Source organism: Crassostrea angulata, chromosome 5 (genome assembly GCF_025612915.1).
Source record: "Crassostrea angulata isolate pt1a10 chromosome 5, ASM2561291v2, whole genome shotgun sequence".
Lineage (NCBI taxonomy): Eukaryota > Metazoa > Mollusca > Bivalvia > Ostreida > Ostreidae > Magallana > Magallana angulata.
In genome coordinates this window covers 61630310-61647631 of record NC_069115.1, presented here as the reverse complement: position 1 = coordinate 61647631, position 17322 = coordinate 61630310, and the positions used below count along the sequence as shown (strand labels likewise).

Below are 17322 nucleotides of genomic sequence, written 5' to 3'. Positions count from 1 at the left end.
ATATTTTAACAAAAATTGATTGTACATGTATCTAATGCGAGTTCATTTACATTCAAAATACATGTAGCTTTCGTACGGTTTCGTAAAGATACTAGGAGTAAAAAAATGAAAAAGAGAATGTATACGTGTTGTAAAATTGTATGTGATATAAGTGAATGTAAACGTTTTGTGTTGCTCCTATTCAAAGGAGTATTCTTAATATTTTGAAATTAGTTTTTTTTAATAGGTTCAAATATGATTAGAAACATTAAATTCTAGTCTATGCTTACTGAGTATTGATTTAAAAACCAATAATCTAATCGTACTTATGTATACATCTATCTTGTTGGGTAATACATGTTTAATTTAGAATTATTAGCATCTTTGTAATTATTGTGTTTATATCATTTATCGGGGTATACCCATCTTTAATTATTCATACTTAAAGTAGATTTCATTAACGAGTAGTAATGTATATTACATATCAAACTGATTTACCTTAATTTATTTAGAAATAGGAATGGTTATTTTTTAAAGTTATACGTACATGTACAAATATTTTAATAAGCGAGAATGAATACCTTAAAAACACATAGAACAAACTAAAAATTAAACTTCTTTGTTTATTTTGCCTTCAAAACAAAACACTATCCATTTTTATGTAGAGACTAAGGACTTACGCCTACCCATTAGCAGGCGTAGATTTAAACCCATATTTAGTCCCAACTTAGTTTCCGCCTTTTTGTGAAACGCAACTTAGTCTGGTTTTGAGGTCCCTAGTTTAGTCCAAGCTAAGCTTACGCCTGGACGTAGGCCTTTTTGAGAAACGGGCCCCTGATTTCCATTATATCAAATTCCAAACATAATATTTTAACTGAGTACACCCTTAAGAAGAAAAAGTTAATATTTCGAAAAGAGGTTTTCAATCTTTTAAAATATACTCTGAAACTACAGGTATCACAAATAAAATTTGTTGAAACGAAACTTGATATCGTGCACGGAGATCATGCATGTGAAACAAATACCTGGTTTTATGAAATCATGACTATTATTTTTTTTTCTTCAAAAAATAGAGTACAATGTACATAACGGTAAGTTACTTTTTTTTATCTTGTAGATGGTGCTTAGAGATTAATAAGAGGACGAAAAACCATGAATTGTTAAAAGAAAAAAACCTTATACCAAACATGGCGACTTCATATTTATCAAAACCCGAAACTAATTTCGTTTGTTTTGCAAAAGTGTGCGTGGATGTTGTAAAGATACCTTTAATTGACATTCTTTTTGATCAGATCAAGCCAGACGACCTTTACCATAAAATAAAATCATGTGCCGCTCTTTCAGCTGAAAACGGTAAACTTGTTCCAGATCAAAAGAAAATATGCTATTTATCACCACCTCATCTCCCTGACTATAAATCATTTGATGCTACTTTACTTTACACACTTATAAGAAATTTGTGTCCTTCGCTTGAACCAACGCAAGGTTGGGGGATTAAACCAAAGGCTACACATACAAAGATTGGGGATGATATCGAGCGTCTAAGACTGTTTAGAAACAGCTTTGCACACGGCGAATCAACAGAAATTAATGACGATGAATTTGATGACATTTGGAAGGAAATAAAGTCAGTTATTCAAAGAATGCAAGCATCGACAAACCCATTAAAAAAATATGAGCTCGAGTTGATAAATATAGAGGGCTGTAGGTTTGGATATGAAGATTGGGAAAAGTACAAAACTTTTTTGGGGGTTACATTGCAGATGTGGAAACATATCGAAGGTAAATGTAAGTAAGAAAATAATCTAACAAATCTAATGATAATCTTACTAATCTAATAACTAGATAAGGTATTAACATAAAATTTTCCCTGATTCAAGACTAATCCAATTGATCGATTTTATTCTTGTTATGCTTGGTGTGTTGTAGATGAACCTCAGATTTGTATAAAAGGTGCTCAGAAAGTTTTATGCGGGGAGACAACGCATTTTGATGCAGACTTGAAACAGTTCGATTCTCAAACTTGGTCAATGTACTGGCAAAAGACAAGAGAAAAGACAACAGAACAAATTGACACAGTAAAGGATAAGTACAAGAATAGCTCCAATTTAAGGCTTACAGTAAATTTCGTGAGTAAGGAAGATGAAGGGGAGTACCAAGTTGTCTTAGCTAGAAAACACAATGGTGGGGATTACAAGTTATGCAGCAACAGAATTTATTTAACACCAATTGGAGGTATTGTTTATATTTATCACACCAAAAAGAAAACTGGAAAAAAAATCTTACCACATAAAATGTCTAAGGCTTGTGTTTTAAAATTGCAGAAAAACCATACTTCACTCGTTGGAAAATTACAACAGGAAAAAAGAAAATAACTATTAATTACAGTTACAAAATCTCAGAGAGGTCACCAAAAGTACTTCAGATAGAGTGGACAAAAAATGGGGAAAATATAGAAATTAAGACAGGAAAGTACGATGGAGGTGGCTTGAATGACGGCTTTTTTATTCTGAAATCACCAACTATGGACGATATAGGCAATTACTCATGCACAGTCACCAATGCTGTAGGATCAGCATCAGAACATGCAGATTTTGGTAAAATTGAAGATAAAATTACAATTGTCTTTGTTTAAGATCACAGAAATTATATTTTCCCCCTATTTTTAGCCGGTGTCATGGCTATCGGCATGTTAATTGCCAGTGTTCTATAAATAGCACAACTACCAAAGTAGACAAAAAACCGAACAGCATCAAAGTAAACGTTTCCCCTATACGAAAAAGTTCCACGGTTTTTTTAAGACTGTTTTTGGGGAGGGTTTTGTTCGCAAGGAGTTTTTCTGTAGTTTTTCATTTAGACTTATTAATTATGTGTTTTCAAAAGAAGACAATGAACTTTTGGCGCATATTATACAATGCGCATGAATTTCCTTGAACTATTTTACAAAACATTGGTATTCGGCTGCACATAGAAGAAATGCGGGATTGATTTTATAATGTTTGTTTCAAACTTCAATCCACTATTGTTTTTTGTTTTTACATGACAGATCTATTTATGTAATAGCTGCTTTCAAATTTTAGTCGTTCTCTGACGCTATAACGACATTATCATACGCACGCGAGAGAGAAAAAGACAGAGAGAGAGAAAAAAAGATTGAGATTGCCGGTCTGTACTACAGAAAATGCAAAACATCAAAACAGACCGGCTTTCAGTACTTTGATTTTGATAGTCAAGCAAAACATATGTGTCAGACGTAGAGTTATAATCAAGATGCAGAGGTCACAACTACTTGTTTTTAAACAAATTTCAGGCGATGTTTTTGTTTACATATTGAATGTTGAACAGAAAATAATGATTTAAGTCTGAATTGAGTGTGACAAACCCTTTTTTCGTTTATAATCGTTTAAAACGATCTTCCAAATCAAAAAAGGAGATTGAGACAACTTTACTACATGTAAACAAAACTAATGTAAACAAAAAGACGACACAACCATGTTTACAAAACTAAATTTGTGATATCTCTTTCTCGCATAAAAATCAACCCGTATGTTCCAATTCTTGCTGGAATTAGAATTTTAAACATAAAAATTGAAACAAAAATTTTTAGTTCATTAGACAAATTGTAACTAAGTGATGAATTTCCTTGCAATATCTCTTATCGAATCCTTACCAATCTTTTGTCGCCATTTATTGGAGAAATTGATGTGAAACCCAGACAATGGGGTGATTAAATTGTTTATGACTCACTTGATACTTCTAAAAGCCTACGCATGACTAATCTTATTTATTCTTATCAATATTAGCAAAAACTTGCAAAATATTTTTTTCAGATCTTCCAATTGCAAACATTTCAACCAACTCAAGACCAATTTTCGGATCAAATACGATAATTACTTCAAGAATTTTATCTTGTCCATCACTTGAAGGTGTGGAATGGCAAAAGAGCATTGACGGAAATACTTTTAACTGCATAGACATAAGTCAACCACGATATAAAGGAAGTAGAATTGAACCCGAGTCTCCATTACTTGTCATACCGAAAACAACATTTGAAGACAAACTTCATTATCGACTTTTAGTTTGGAATATATTTGGACGGTGTATCAGTGATCCGTTACATCTCATCGTAACAGGAAGTATGTACCAATGAATTACTCTTTTTCAATTTTAGAAAATGAAACGTTGTCAACATTTTTTATTTACGCATTAATTTGTTTTTGTTTCCTCTTTTTTCGTTAATTAAATATTATATCGTGAAATGATTGTAGGTCCTCCAAATGTTTTGACAAGTCATAGAATATATTTCGAACATCAATCAGTAAAACTGATTGGCACAGTTTTTGTGAGTGAAAAGTCTCCTGCAGTGCACACAGTATTTTGGACAAAAAATGGAGAGAAAATTGTAACGTCTGAAAGAGGTGGAAGATATTCGGAAGTGAGCGTTGACCATCCTTCACTTACCATAAACAGTGTAAACTCTCATGATATCGGGGCTTATCAACTCAATGCCATCAACGCCGTTGGATCAACTGCTAGTGACACTATTGTCCTTGGTAAGTTTAACAAAAAGTATTTTTAAAATCATAGTTAATATACGTTAATTTAATGATCCAAATTTTACATGTAGCCGTAGGATTCAATCCTTAGCAAATTCATTGCTATTGGATTTTGTTACTAGATAAATGTATATTACATGTCCATCTGGCAATTTCCTTTATTCAGGTTGATACATGTAGTATCGTTTTTACTAATTGGAACAGTTCAAAAACTCTTAAAACAAACTTCGGTTAATTCACAACCCTTATCAAATCTAATCTGGGGATTTAAATCAAGCGCAAAACTGCATGTGAACAATTTTTTAAACTAACTGGGGTTTAGAATTTTCTTCTTTATCGTTAATATGCATAATTTCAAATGTATTTAATATTGTTTTATTAAATTGTAGTTGATGTTTTTTTCTATTAAAAAAGTATTTGCAAACAAATATAAGACTCGAGCTTTGTTTAAGTAACCACGACGTCTTTCCTCTGTATTTCGCTTGTAACATAACTTCTAACATTCAAACTTTGGTGAATCATTTCAAATAAAAAAGCAAACTATTTTATTAATAAAAATAAAATTTTCATCTGAAATCGTGTCTATGTCTCTTTAATATAAATTTGAATCATGCATCTTTAAGGAATTGTGAAAATAAATTATGATAGTTCATATTTAACATATGTAACACCTACGAAGTAAGTGCACGTATAAACATTATGTCATAAGAACTTTAAAAAATTACAACAAATTATTTGAGTTTATATATGTTATCACCATATATACAATTTACAAAACTATAGAAATAGTCTCCCATATAAATAAAAATAGTTAATTTGAAAATTCCTAGCTAATATTAATTGTAGTTATATTACATAAATTTTGTCTTTCCAGCCCCGATTTTGATTGCTGGGGTTTTTTTCTTTCTATTTTTGAAATGGTTTTTTTTTATCTTTCAGATGAACCTAGTATATGTGTGGAAAGAAAAGAAAATCCTGATAGCAGCCACTGCTTTATAGCACAGATCCAATCCGTTCCGGCAGCCTATCACTCTCAATGGATGGTAAAGGGGAAGGATGATGATACGTTCAAGCCAGTCGACATCAATGATGAGGAATTTAAAGGATCTTCAAACGCCCTTCCTCGTCCTATATTGGTTGTAAAACACAACCAACTACTTAAAGAGAATTGTTTTGTCATCGAAGTACAAAATTTTGTTGGGAGAAAAACACATTGTTTTGCAGGCATGTTTTATTTGCATTTTTATCGTTAAGGGGACTAAAACGTTTTGAGAAGAATTTTCTTTTTATTTTTAAGTATAAAATGGTTTTCTTGTGCATTTTTAATGATTGACCAACATTTGAATGTTAGATGTCAAATTACAAGCGAGATACATAGCCAAGAATTAATTGTTATGTACACAAAGCTCGAGTCTTATATTTGTTTACAAATAATGTAAAGTAATGAAATTTAATTTTCTTTTACAAAACGACTCGTGGCAAACATAATGAACTGATTCACTGAGTTCATAAATAATATTATCACCGAGAGAAAGCACCATTTAATTGAAACTTATTCCAATATTACATATCTAAACGCTAACAAGACGAGCTTTGTTTATAACTAAGAATTTCAAACTTAGAGGAAACATTAACAATACCCATATAAATCTTTCTAGACATTAAAAATTGAAAATAAATGTTTGTAAAACGTTGGCCTCAAATCGTGTCTAGGTCCCCTTAAAAGAAATTTAGTTTAATCTAAACATACCAATATGTATTAATCAAACGTAAAGTTATAGCACATGTCTAACCAACAACGACGAGTTTAGTTTAGATGAAAAATTGACATTATTGTCATTTTGAATAATTATCTAGATCATAAAAGACTGCTTTAAAAAAAGTGGTGGATTCTGTAAATTCCTTATATTATCCGAGTACTTAATTCCGCAATCCCGCCGTTTTCTATAAAATCGCGAGAATATAAAATCACAAACGCGGAACGTTTATCCATATTTTTTATAGTTCTAACCTCTCAGAAAATAATGGCGAGGTTTTGAAATCTGCGAGGAGTGCTTCTCGCGATTATACGCGGATATAAATTCCGTGCGTTTAATTATAGGAACGCGCGAACACGTTAGAACAAGATTTTAGGTTTTTTTTAGTTTATGTTGATATGTTAAAAATTCATTGACGAAAAATTCTACACTGCAAGAACAATGTTGTTTCTTTTTTGTACTCTTTTGTTCTAGTTTATTAGGAAGACGGAAATCGCTTCTCAACCGAGAGGGGAGGGGCTGGAGAAGGGGATACATATACATTTTTGTTTATATCAGGCTATTAATTTATGAGGATAGATTAAAGAACTTTTATCAAGTAGTAGTAATGCATTATTTGATGTGAAACTGACGGTAAATTTAGAATATATGTACTTCATTAAACTATACTGCTTAGAGATTAGGTATTATTTGATCACTCAAACACATAATTATTTTTTTTAAACCACTATATACAAATCCTTTTCTTATATTGGTAGGAAGAGGACATTTAAAAACCAGAAGATGTAAAAGAATGAGTACAGAGGCTTTGATCGATAAAAAACTTGAAGATGTCAACTCTCTCTGTGAATCTTGGGGATTTAACGTCGGGGATATTATCAATTCAATTAGGTTAAATGCACAAGAATTATCAGAAATGGCATTGGCAACTATAGATGTATTATTCGAATCATCAAAGAGTCAGCAATCCTGGAAGGACAAAAATGTCATTATTACGGCAGTGCACATTTTAGGAAAAGTTTTGATGCTAGTTGGATCGCCTGTCCACGTCACTGGCGTATCATCTGACGTTGTTCGTTTGGCTGACTGTTTTCTAAATATTTTCTTTAGGGTATGCAATCCAAATATTGAAGCAATGCTAGATCTAGGTGACAGCACGACTGATGGATATGATTATGTTGACTTGGCCGAGCGATTTAAAACACTTAATATATTTCTTAATGAGCAAGAATTGACAGAAAACTTCGATGAACCCGATTTAAGTGACTTTATTGCAAATATTGATATTTATATTGGAATTGACGAGATTGGAATAGTCCAAAATCGTATTAAAGAGATGATGTATGGACCAAGAGATCAATCTCAACCTTATTTGAACTATCTGAAAGTATTTTTGAGAATGTGCACATTCCGTCATGTACTTTTGTTAAGAGTAATGAATTGCCTAATAGCGAGACAATATTCTCTTCGTACAGTAGATACGTTAAGAAACTTCATCGAAAAAGAAAGAGTTGATAACCGTTGTTTTCTGAAGTTTTTCTCTCTGCCGAATCTAGAAAGCACAGAAATTGTAGCTGAATTTGAACCATCAGAGCACACAGAATTGGCAGCATATCTTAGGGAAGTGCGACTGCCTTTTCAGGATTTGAGAGAAATACTTCACGACCGAATTTTCTTGATCCAATCTTTTGTAAATCCTTTTGTCTTTCTGGCTAGACAAAATTCAATTTTCAGCAACGCTGTAACATTGACATTTACTAAAAGAGTACTCTCCACTGACAACAACCAATTTAAATTCATTGCTAAAGATAACTCCTTCAATCTTTTCTACATCCAATCCCCAAATTCAGACAAATGCGTGTATATTGAGGGAAACACAATCAAACAGGGACAGGAAGCAATGCACAGGGCTGCTCAGTGGAGAGTTTTACAGGTTTACAGATCAGATGGTGGCGACAAAACAGCGTCTTGTTTCGTTATTTGTGCAAAACAAAGACCAAGTAGATTCGTTTATCTGAAAAAAGACAGAAAGTGTCTTGTAAATCATTCTAAACCAAACGATCAGTGCTTATTTGTAGTAAGTATTCATATTTATTTTTGATGTTATTAAAATTTTTGTAACAGCATGAACAATATGTCCTATCTAATTCAGTAACTCACTTTATTTTTCCCTTGTTTTAATGTAATAGCCTGTGTTTAACGAAGGCATCTTAATTTTTGTTCAAAGCAGTTCACAACATAGTAACTTTTTAAAGGGTTTGCAAATCTATGTTTGATAAACCAAAGCTGGATTTTTAAACAAATAGTCTATATTACTAAATTTCATTTCTAACAATCAAATGCTTCAATTACAAAAATATCACAATCTTAAACGCAACGTCCAGCAGATTGATACCCCAACGTGCTTTTGTGATGCAATGTTAATGAAAAAGCCCATCAATTTAATCTGATTTAAAATATTTTTTTAAAGCTGATACCAATTGGAGAATCACCAATACTAGTCTCAAGACCTATGGAAAGGAATCTTACCGATGAATTACAGGTTGGTTAAACGATCTAATACCAATTGTTTAAAAGCCAAATTACTGATGCCTCAAACATGTTACTTTGAAACAAAATATTGTTTTTTTTTTATTTTTCATGTATAAAGGATTTGGAATATCAATTATAAAGACGTTTATAAGATTTCTTCTGTTTCAACTGATCAATTTTATATTATGATATATTTTGCAAACTGCTCTAAATTAAAGTACATTCAAAACACAAATAAATATTATAAAGAAGAAGATATTATTTGTTACAATCGACATTTCTTTAAAAACGAATTGCCAAAAAAAATATATTCAATGCGTTTTGCTTCATTTTTTACTTCTTATAAATAGAAAAACCAAGTAAATAACCAAATTGGAAGCAGTTATATGCAACATTAGGATAAAGAGTTATAATTTCGACCACAAATTGCACTATTCTGATTACAACGAGAATTCATCTCCGACTTCAATTTCTGGGTATACTTTTCTATCATTGATTTAGCAAGACACTCAATAGAATAAATGAAAAAAGAATACTGCTAAGCAGAGCATCGCCTAGGCAAATGAATATTGCTGGAAGAAATGCATTATTCAAGGAATTAGGAATCATTTTTTAGCATTATAAGGTGACAAAACGATTTTCCGGTAATAAATGTTGACGAGAAAATAATCTTCTCTAAACTTTGGACTAGTTTTACTCTAAGTATTTCGAAAAGCAGGCAGGAAGACACGCAGGCACGCACACACACACAGACAGACATATAGACAGACGTACAGACACACACACACACACACACACACACACACACACACACCAACACACACTCGGCAGCAATGCTTTCTTTCCTTTGCAACAAGTTGCGCGGGGTGATAAGTAAAAGGAAGCAGCGATATTTATGGTCTTCCTATTCCAACGGAAAACCTTATAGTTTTCGTACTGTTTCTTATTATCATTTAATTTTTCCACAAATTTTGTGCACGCGATTCCTCAGAAACTGTCCAGCCGATTAACACCATATTTTCACAGATGATTAGAAGTGATCTGAATTGTTTTTGTGTTTAATATTTTTGCCGTCCGATTTTGTTTTATATGTTTGTTCCGGTACCGATTTATCGCTTATTTTGCAACTTTTACGATCCATTTTGTGCACGCTTGATCTAGAAAACTGTCAGAGATATGAATATGAAATTTGCAGGATAGGTAGACCATAGTCTGAAGTTGTGCCTGTTGGGTTTTTTTAAGCCTGTGGTGCCATTCTTAAGAGCTCACTATGGCTCGAAAATTGAGTACGAATTTTGTTCACCTCTTTTGTACACAAGATTTCTCAGAGATGGTTCGATAAATTTTTCTTGAAATTTTCAGGAGTGATAGAAAAAAAGTTATCTCAAGGATTTTTTCTTCACTTTTTCCAAAGTTCATTTCCTGTCGTCCGTTTCCTGTCCCGCGACAAAAAGCATACAAGAGATCTCACAAATGATAAGGACTTGAGCATTAAGACTTTGTAGGATTATAGACCTATACTTGTAAATGTCTTTAAATCATTTTGTTTTGTTCGTCATAACTTCCAGTTGTCACCGGAAGCACTTCCAGATTTTAGTCGCTGTAAGTGATTGAGACACGAACCTTTAATGAATAATAGACAATTGATTGAAGATGTGTTTAACTGGTTTAATTTTGTCAACCGTAACTTCCAGTACTCACCGGAAGGGTTCAAACATTTCATATTTTTGATAATTTTAACAGATTTTCTTGGGTGTTTCATCTAGCATGATAAACAGTGATGTACACTAGGTAAATGTCAAAAAAAACAGCTTTTATTTTCATTAATCACTTTTGCTCGTCCGTTTCCAGTCTCGACACAAAAAACTAAGTTCCACCCGGATCTCAGATTTGGCAGAGATTATCGATATTATATTGTATCATATAGAACAAAGTCTGACGGAAGACCTACACGTTACTCGTAACGATATCTAGTTCAATTGAATATTGACAATTCACCACAATTCAAAAAATAAATTCCAATCGGCTCATTGCTGACATAATCACATACTTTTAGTATGTGATTTGAAATAAAAGAAAATGTATTTAAATTTTTTATCTGATATCCTTTCACTTGTAGGAAATGCCTTCTTTCACACAGATGAAATCACGAAATGTCCAAATCAGGATTACAAACTTTAGAAAGATCAAGGATTTTTTGCAAAAGGAACATGCGATGATTGCAAATGATATTGACCAAATTGAAAAATACATTTCATATGAAGGAATTGAAGAGCTAATTATGTTGAACCCTTTACTGGAAAAAATAGCCAAAACAGTAGATTCAACAAAAGGTGACAACTTTGATGAACATACGATGCATGCATTACAACAGATGATTTCGATATGTTGTCAATATTTTTTGGATGAATTTCCCTTTGGGTCAATTTTAAGACAACTTTTGAGGTTGTGTGGAGTGTTAATAAGTTGCATATGGCACGCACATGGAATTGATAAACTCTTTTGCACTTTTCTTAGTGACAGTGACAAATATTATCAATTAGCTATCCAAAAAGATGTACGCTGTTTACAACGAGTTGCCTTTCTTTTGCACGAAATTGAAAGATGTGAAAATATACAGGAAAAACATATTTCCTACATAATGAACAAAGACAGGTTTTTGGTTGAATTGAGAAGTCTAGCATCGTTACGAGAAACTGCAAAAGCAACCCATCACCCTCAGATGATGGTTACAAGTTTGAAAGTAAGCATACTTCAACTAGCGGTCATGTGGCAAAAGTTTGCTATCACTCTATACCCTGGTCATAGTAATAACTATGCTAAAAAACTAAGGCAGATCATCCAATCGGAAATGACTGAAGACGTATGTTTGATGAATAAGTTTAATGAGAAAAGACAATGCCAGAGATGTACAAAAATCGCTGTAGATCTATGGCTTGTTGATGACTACGTTTCGTGTTTGGGGTGTGATTTACCAAAAGACAGGGAAAGACGGACGAGAAGAAACCTAAAAAAGATGTTTCTGGTGGTTGTCCCGTTACTTAAAAGAATATTCCAACGTAGTCCGGAGAGATACACGCAACTCGATAACCCAAATTAAAAACCAAGAGAGGAAGACGCACTTTTCTCTCTATTCTTCGAATTCTGTTTATTACATGTGTGCCTAGGACAAAATGTTATTACATGTTTACAGTTAGTAAAAGTATACCGACTAGGGTGTATTTTAGATAGGGCTTTTAGTAAAAGTTCAAAGGTTGTTATGGCATCCATTTATCCTCCGGATCCTTTAATATTTCAGAATAGTATACAATAAGTCGTTTAGATTCAAATTTTTGACAATGATAATGATTTATCTACTTTCAAGGCATTTGCTTCATCCGCGTCTGTAGAACAGTCGATATTTCTAGTAACTTCAAATACACAAAATCAAATTGAATTGCAGTGTCGTGTTCTGCAATGTATATCAATCGACTTTCTGTTTTACAGCAAGAAAGCCCTGTTTATCAGTTGACCTTGACCAATGATATTATATACATATATTTTTTCCTTGTCGTCTAGGCGGACGTAAATGTCCGGGAAGTTAAGCAATTAAGCGTTCACAAGACTCTGTTTATTTCTATTGGGATTGAAGTTTTTACGTTTGTACCGGTTTATAAGAATACCGTCAATGTAAGGTAAACATTAAGATGCATTGTCTTAAAAATAAGTATATACCTTTTGGGGTTATTCTAAAGGTACTTGAACCTTTAATTTTTTTTTCAAAAAGCCTTAATAAAATATATCTTCCTTAAAAAGATAATTGTTAAAAGATTCACTACTATACAGTTAAACAGTATAACCTAATGTTATATAACAAGAATATTAATACCAGAATAGTGGTTCTTTTTTAATATTTGGTTGATTAAGCCCATTTACATTTACGCCTAGTCTCATTTGTTCCTTTTCATATGCCAAATTTATTTGATTTTTTTAATGGCGATTTACTTTGTGCTTTCAAACGCATATCTGAATATATAATAAATTCTTAGCCGTATAGCATGTGTGTGTGTGTGCGTGGGTGTGGCTGTGTGCATGCGTGTGTAAATTTATTATTTTAATTTTACCAGTTTTTGTCAATGCAATTTTTTTTTTCATATCTTTTGATTTTTTTTTACTGGAAAAAATATAGGGTGTCCGAATTTTTCTTAATTGTTTTCAAGATTAACCTATTCTTTGGAATTGAAGTATAAAAAACATTACATAGCTGTATATTTAGCTGAGGAATGAAAAATCTAAACCGAATTGGATGATACATACATGAACATGGCCTTAATTCTTTTTGTTGCAGCTTAGGGGAAAATGATAACAATGATATTTTTTTAACCAGCGATTTGGTATTTATAGGTCGTCATATCTCTCAATTTTGTACTTTAGGTCAAATTTCACTTCAGTTTTCATCACTGTCCAAAATAAGAATTTCAGATAAAAAGACTGATTTGGGAGAAAAAGGGGGAGAGTGGTAACCCCCTTCTCTCAAATTTCACTTTATACATCATTTATTCATACAGACTTACAACACAATATGTTCCTTGTTTATTAATTAATGTCTTAAGATTTACTACTAATCTGTTGTGGTATAAAAATGTATGAAATTGAAATGTTAATGTATGCATATTAATTAGCATTTTTAAACCAACGATATCATATCCAAAGTATCTACCCGATGATTAACTCGCCCAACACTTTCCGTCATGGTGTAAAATTATTCTAACGGCATTCCTGGGCACCCCGTTGTCGAAAATAAACCCTCTCCATCAAAGCTAATATTGTTCTATTTTATTCATTAACTTTTTTGTATCAACCAAAAATATCCCACCCAGGGTATAAATATTTCCCCACGATACGCGATGAACCCATTCTACACTTTTCGCCATGACGTTGATTTTTCATTAGTCGAACCGCGTTCTTGGTTATCCCTTTCTGTAAAGTTCTATTCTCTCGCCGACGGTCGCGTTTCGCTAGCTTCTATCTATCAAAACTAAACTCGTGCAATCAAAAAACGAATCGCCTTATTTCATTTATTCAGCATTTATCAAACCTTAACTTCTATATATAATCCAAGTATTTTTGCTGTTTACGTAATCTTTTAATATTATGTCATTGCCAGGATATATTTCAATGCTAACTCCCACTGACTTGGATCCTTCAAAGCGTGTCCACCACCTTACTCGCATTTTTGCTATTTTGAGTTGGTTTTTCGAAAATGATAGTAGGTTATTGATTAATTTTACAATATTACTTCTCAGTTAAAATTCAATAACAGCTTACAGACATCATATTACAGGTATTAAATACCAAAGGTGTAAAGAGTTATGGTGCAGGCGTTTTTTAGTTTATTGGCAAAAAGTCTTAACATATAAGTATAGATACACATGCGTAATAGTATAAAAGGCTGAGCCCCTACACACTTTGCAATATACCTATTTATGGGTTATATGTAATCATTAATTCTAATGAAATAATTAGATTTATTTCATGGTTAAGTCGGTAATTGTCTGACAGTTTATACATTTATGAGTAGTACAAAAATACCGAACCCGAAGTCGGTTTCTTAATACGACGCGCCGTACTGTATCTTTAAAGTAATTCCTCGTTGTTTAATTTCTCTTTTCATGAAATGTTTACTTACACATGTAGTTATAATTTTTCTCTTGCATGCTTTAAATCGAGACTTATGTAATTAGTTCAGTAGAATATATATTTTGTTCTCACTAGATGGATGTGCCACATACTTCTTCGAGAGCAAAAATTGAGAATATTCATTCTTTTTGTAAATCCTTTGGTTATGACACAAATGATATCATCCAAAATATCATTGCAAATATTAGTGAACTAACTGACAGAGATATTGTTCTCATCGATGCACTATGGAACTCAAGAGATGGATTCCAGAAAAAAAGTGGAAAATGCTCCATAATTGAAGCTATAAGGGTGTTAGGATGTGTTTCATCTGCAAATATCATTTATTCAAGGGCTGGTTTAACGCCAAAAGTTATGTTTTTGGTGGTTTACTTTTTCAAGGTCATGTTTCGCATCGTTGATCTGAAAGAATTACTGGATCCAAAATGTACATTAGGAAATTTCACTGTCCATGAATTTTCCGGATTGGCCGAAAAAATTACAAAAACTGAAATCTTAATTGATGCGGTAGAAATAAAAGAAAACGTCGATGAACCTTCATTGCACAGTTTAATTTCAAATTTTGACATACACATTGGAGTAGACCAAATAGGGAATCTAAAAAGTCGCATCACAAGCATGATCCCTAAAGGAGAGGATATGAAAACATGTCTCCATCTGTTGACATTGTTTATTAGACTATCCACCTTACGACATGCTCTCTTATTCAGATTGAAAACTTGTGTTGAGGCAAATAACTATAGTCCAAGCACAAGTGGTACATTGAAAACATATATCGAAAAAGAGAGAGCAGATAACAAAGAATTTTTGAGATTGTTTTCACTCCCAAGTCTTGAAGACATCTACGTTTTAGCAGTATTTGACCCAGCGGAACATACGGAACTCACAACATATCTCGAGGAAATGCGTCTTCCACTACAAAATTTACAAAAGGTGTTGGATGGAAAATTTTTTCTTATCCAGCCATTTAAGAATACGTCAATCCTACTTGGAAGAAACTTCCCGTCTTTTGGGGCCGCAAGAGCCATGAAAAGTTCAACAGATGTTGATAATGTTCGAATCCAATTTGAATTCGAGGCTGTTAAAGAATCCTTCAATCTTTTTTACATTAAGTCCCCAGATCTAAAAGAATACCTCTACATGACTAGCAAACTTTATTGTGATTATTCTAAAAGATACAAAGATCAAACTGGTGCCCAGTGGCGGATAATTCAAGTAAAGGATGAAAAGGGAAGGGAAGATGACCCATCTTTGTTTGTTTTATGTACAAGAAAACAATCTCGTAATTTTCTTTACATTGAGAATGCCACGCTTATTGATTTCGCAAGGGGTTTAGAGGACAGCAGTAAACCACCTGGGACAGAGTGTTTATTCCAAGTAAGAATGTTGATTCTACTTTTAATCAAAGAAACAACTATATTCCTTCAAGAAAATTTAAGATAAAGAATCAATTAATTTGCAAATTAACACGACACAATTATTTTTGCAGCGAGATAGTCAGGGCTTCTCTATACATTAAGTTGAAATGTTTGTGTTAATAATTTAAACGTGAAAGTTAATTGGGAATTAATGCATAATCATTAAATCATTTTCTTATCAATTATTTTGTTACTTCTTTTACCTTTGAAAAGGATAGTAACAATTTCCAATTTAACTACATTTTTCTTTTCATATGATGAAATGAAAAATTGCAGACTGTATTTTTAAAAAGACAAAAGACATATGCATTCTTGATATATATTCTTTACAATCAAGTATATGTGATCAGCAATGTTGAATAAACACAAATTATCATATTTATTACCTAAAACTTGCTTTTGATAATTTATTACAGTTGATGTCTCCTGGAAACCCTCCTATTAGCATTCCTTTCCCAAGTCCTAGACATTAAACAGAATCTTTAAAAGGAGGATGCTGAAAAGGTATGCTAATAACTAATATTGATAATAATGAAATAATAATGAGACACTTTTTGTTCATTTTGAATCTCGTGTTTGCTTGATTGGTAAAACAAAAAAACGTACGTGTCGCTAATATCAATGATTTTATCTAATTATATTTCAGATTTCAGGATATGAAAAAAATCTACTACATCAATTTAACTATTCCCTTGTGAATGATGTCTAGTTGCGTGACTGTATTCTTCATTAAGATATATCTAATTGAACATCCAGACTTGTTTTAAGGCTCTTTTAGCGGTCTAGAAAATTAGCAGAATTGGATTTATTGAAGTGTCGATAATCGTTTCCCATTTTTATTTTTAAATTATTTTTTAAAATCATTTATTAACTATTTATTAGCTGTCAGAACATATGTCAAAACTCAAAGACATGTACACAAAATTAACCATAAAGTGTAAATACTTTGATTCGTGCTATTAGCAATTCAATGAATTTGTAGAACATAGTAGTTCGTAAGTGGATGACTGTACTCCTTTTTTTCGCTAACGTATTTCAAATATGATTTTTAACAACTTATGAATTCAATTTTACCCCTTTGCAATGCTCATTAGACTGCACTACTGCTTTAAATTCATTGTTTTCAGTTTTACAATCATGGCTTTTTTTTTGTTATACATGTACATTATGTACTTGTTGTTGTTTTTTGTGTTTTTTTAAGATAATATTTTTGAAAACTACAAACTGAATTCATATGTAAATATATGCATACTAGTGTCTGTACAATGCTCTGAGAAATTGTGTGTGCGTAGGATTTCGAACAGAAAACTCAATTCTATATTAACCTTCGATTTACTTGTACAGGGAAGTTGTAAAGCAGAAATCTAGATTCTTTACAGCAAACTTATTTACCTTTGAAAC

At 32.2% G+C, this 17322-nt stretch overlaps 3 protein-coding genes across 4 annotated transcripts; all 3 read left to right on the top strand.

Moving 5' to 3' along the window:
• Positions 1-2503: 2503 nt before the first annotated feature.
• LOC128185547 (uncharacterized) lies at positions 2504-5788 on the top strand. Its single transcript, XM_052855120.1, has 4 exons — positions 2504-2576; positions 3906-4115; positions 4248-4532; positions 5475-5788. Exons 1-4 carry the CDS (start codon positions 2504-2506, stop codon positions 5786-5788), a joined length of 882 nt encoding a protein of 293 aa, XP_052711080.1.
• Positions 5789-7131: 1343 nt separating this feature from the next.
• Positions 7132-14998, top strand: LOC128182840 (uncharacterized). Of its 2 annotated transcripts, XR_008243474.1 has the most exons (4): positions 7132-8369; positions 8763-8834; positions 10944-12498; positions 14885-14998. XR_008243474.1 is itself a non-coding variant. In XM_052851596.1 (3 exons), the coding sequence occupies exons 1-3, from the start codon at positions 7209-7211 to the stop codon at positions 11922-11924; spliced, it is 2214 nt and encodes a 737-aa protein (XP_052707556.1). In that variant the 5' UTR covers positions 7132-7208; the 3' UTR covers positions 11925-12886. The 2 variants fall into 2 exon arrangements, 1 of the variants encoding a protein (XP_052707556.1); XM_052851596.1 differs by lacking the exon at positions 14885-14998 and having other exon boundaries at positions 10944-12886.
• LOC128182841 (uncharacterized) lies at positions 12959-17072 on the top strand. The gene is made up of 3 exons (XM_052851597.1): positions 12959-15880; positions 16338-16425; positions 16568-17072. Exons 1-2 carry the CDS (start codon positions 14579-14581, stop codon positions 16392-16394), a joined length of 1359 nt encoding a protein of 452 aa, XP_052707557.1. The 5' UTR covers positions 12959-14578; the 3' UTR covers positions 16395-16425; positions 16568-17072.
• Positions 17073-17322: the final 250 nt, after the last annotated feature.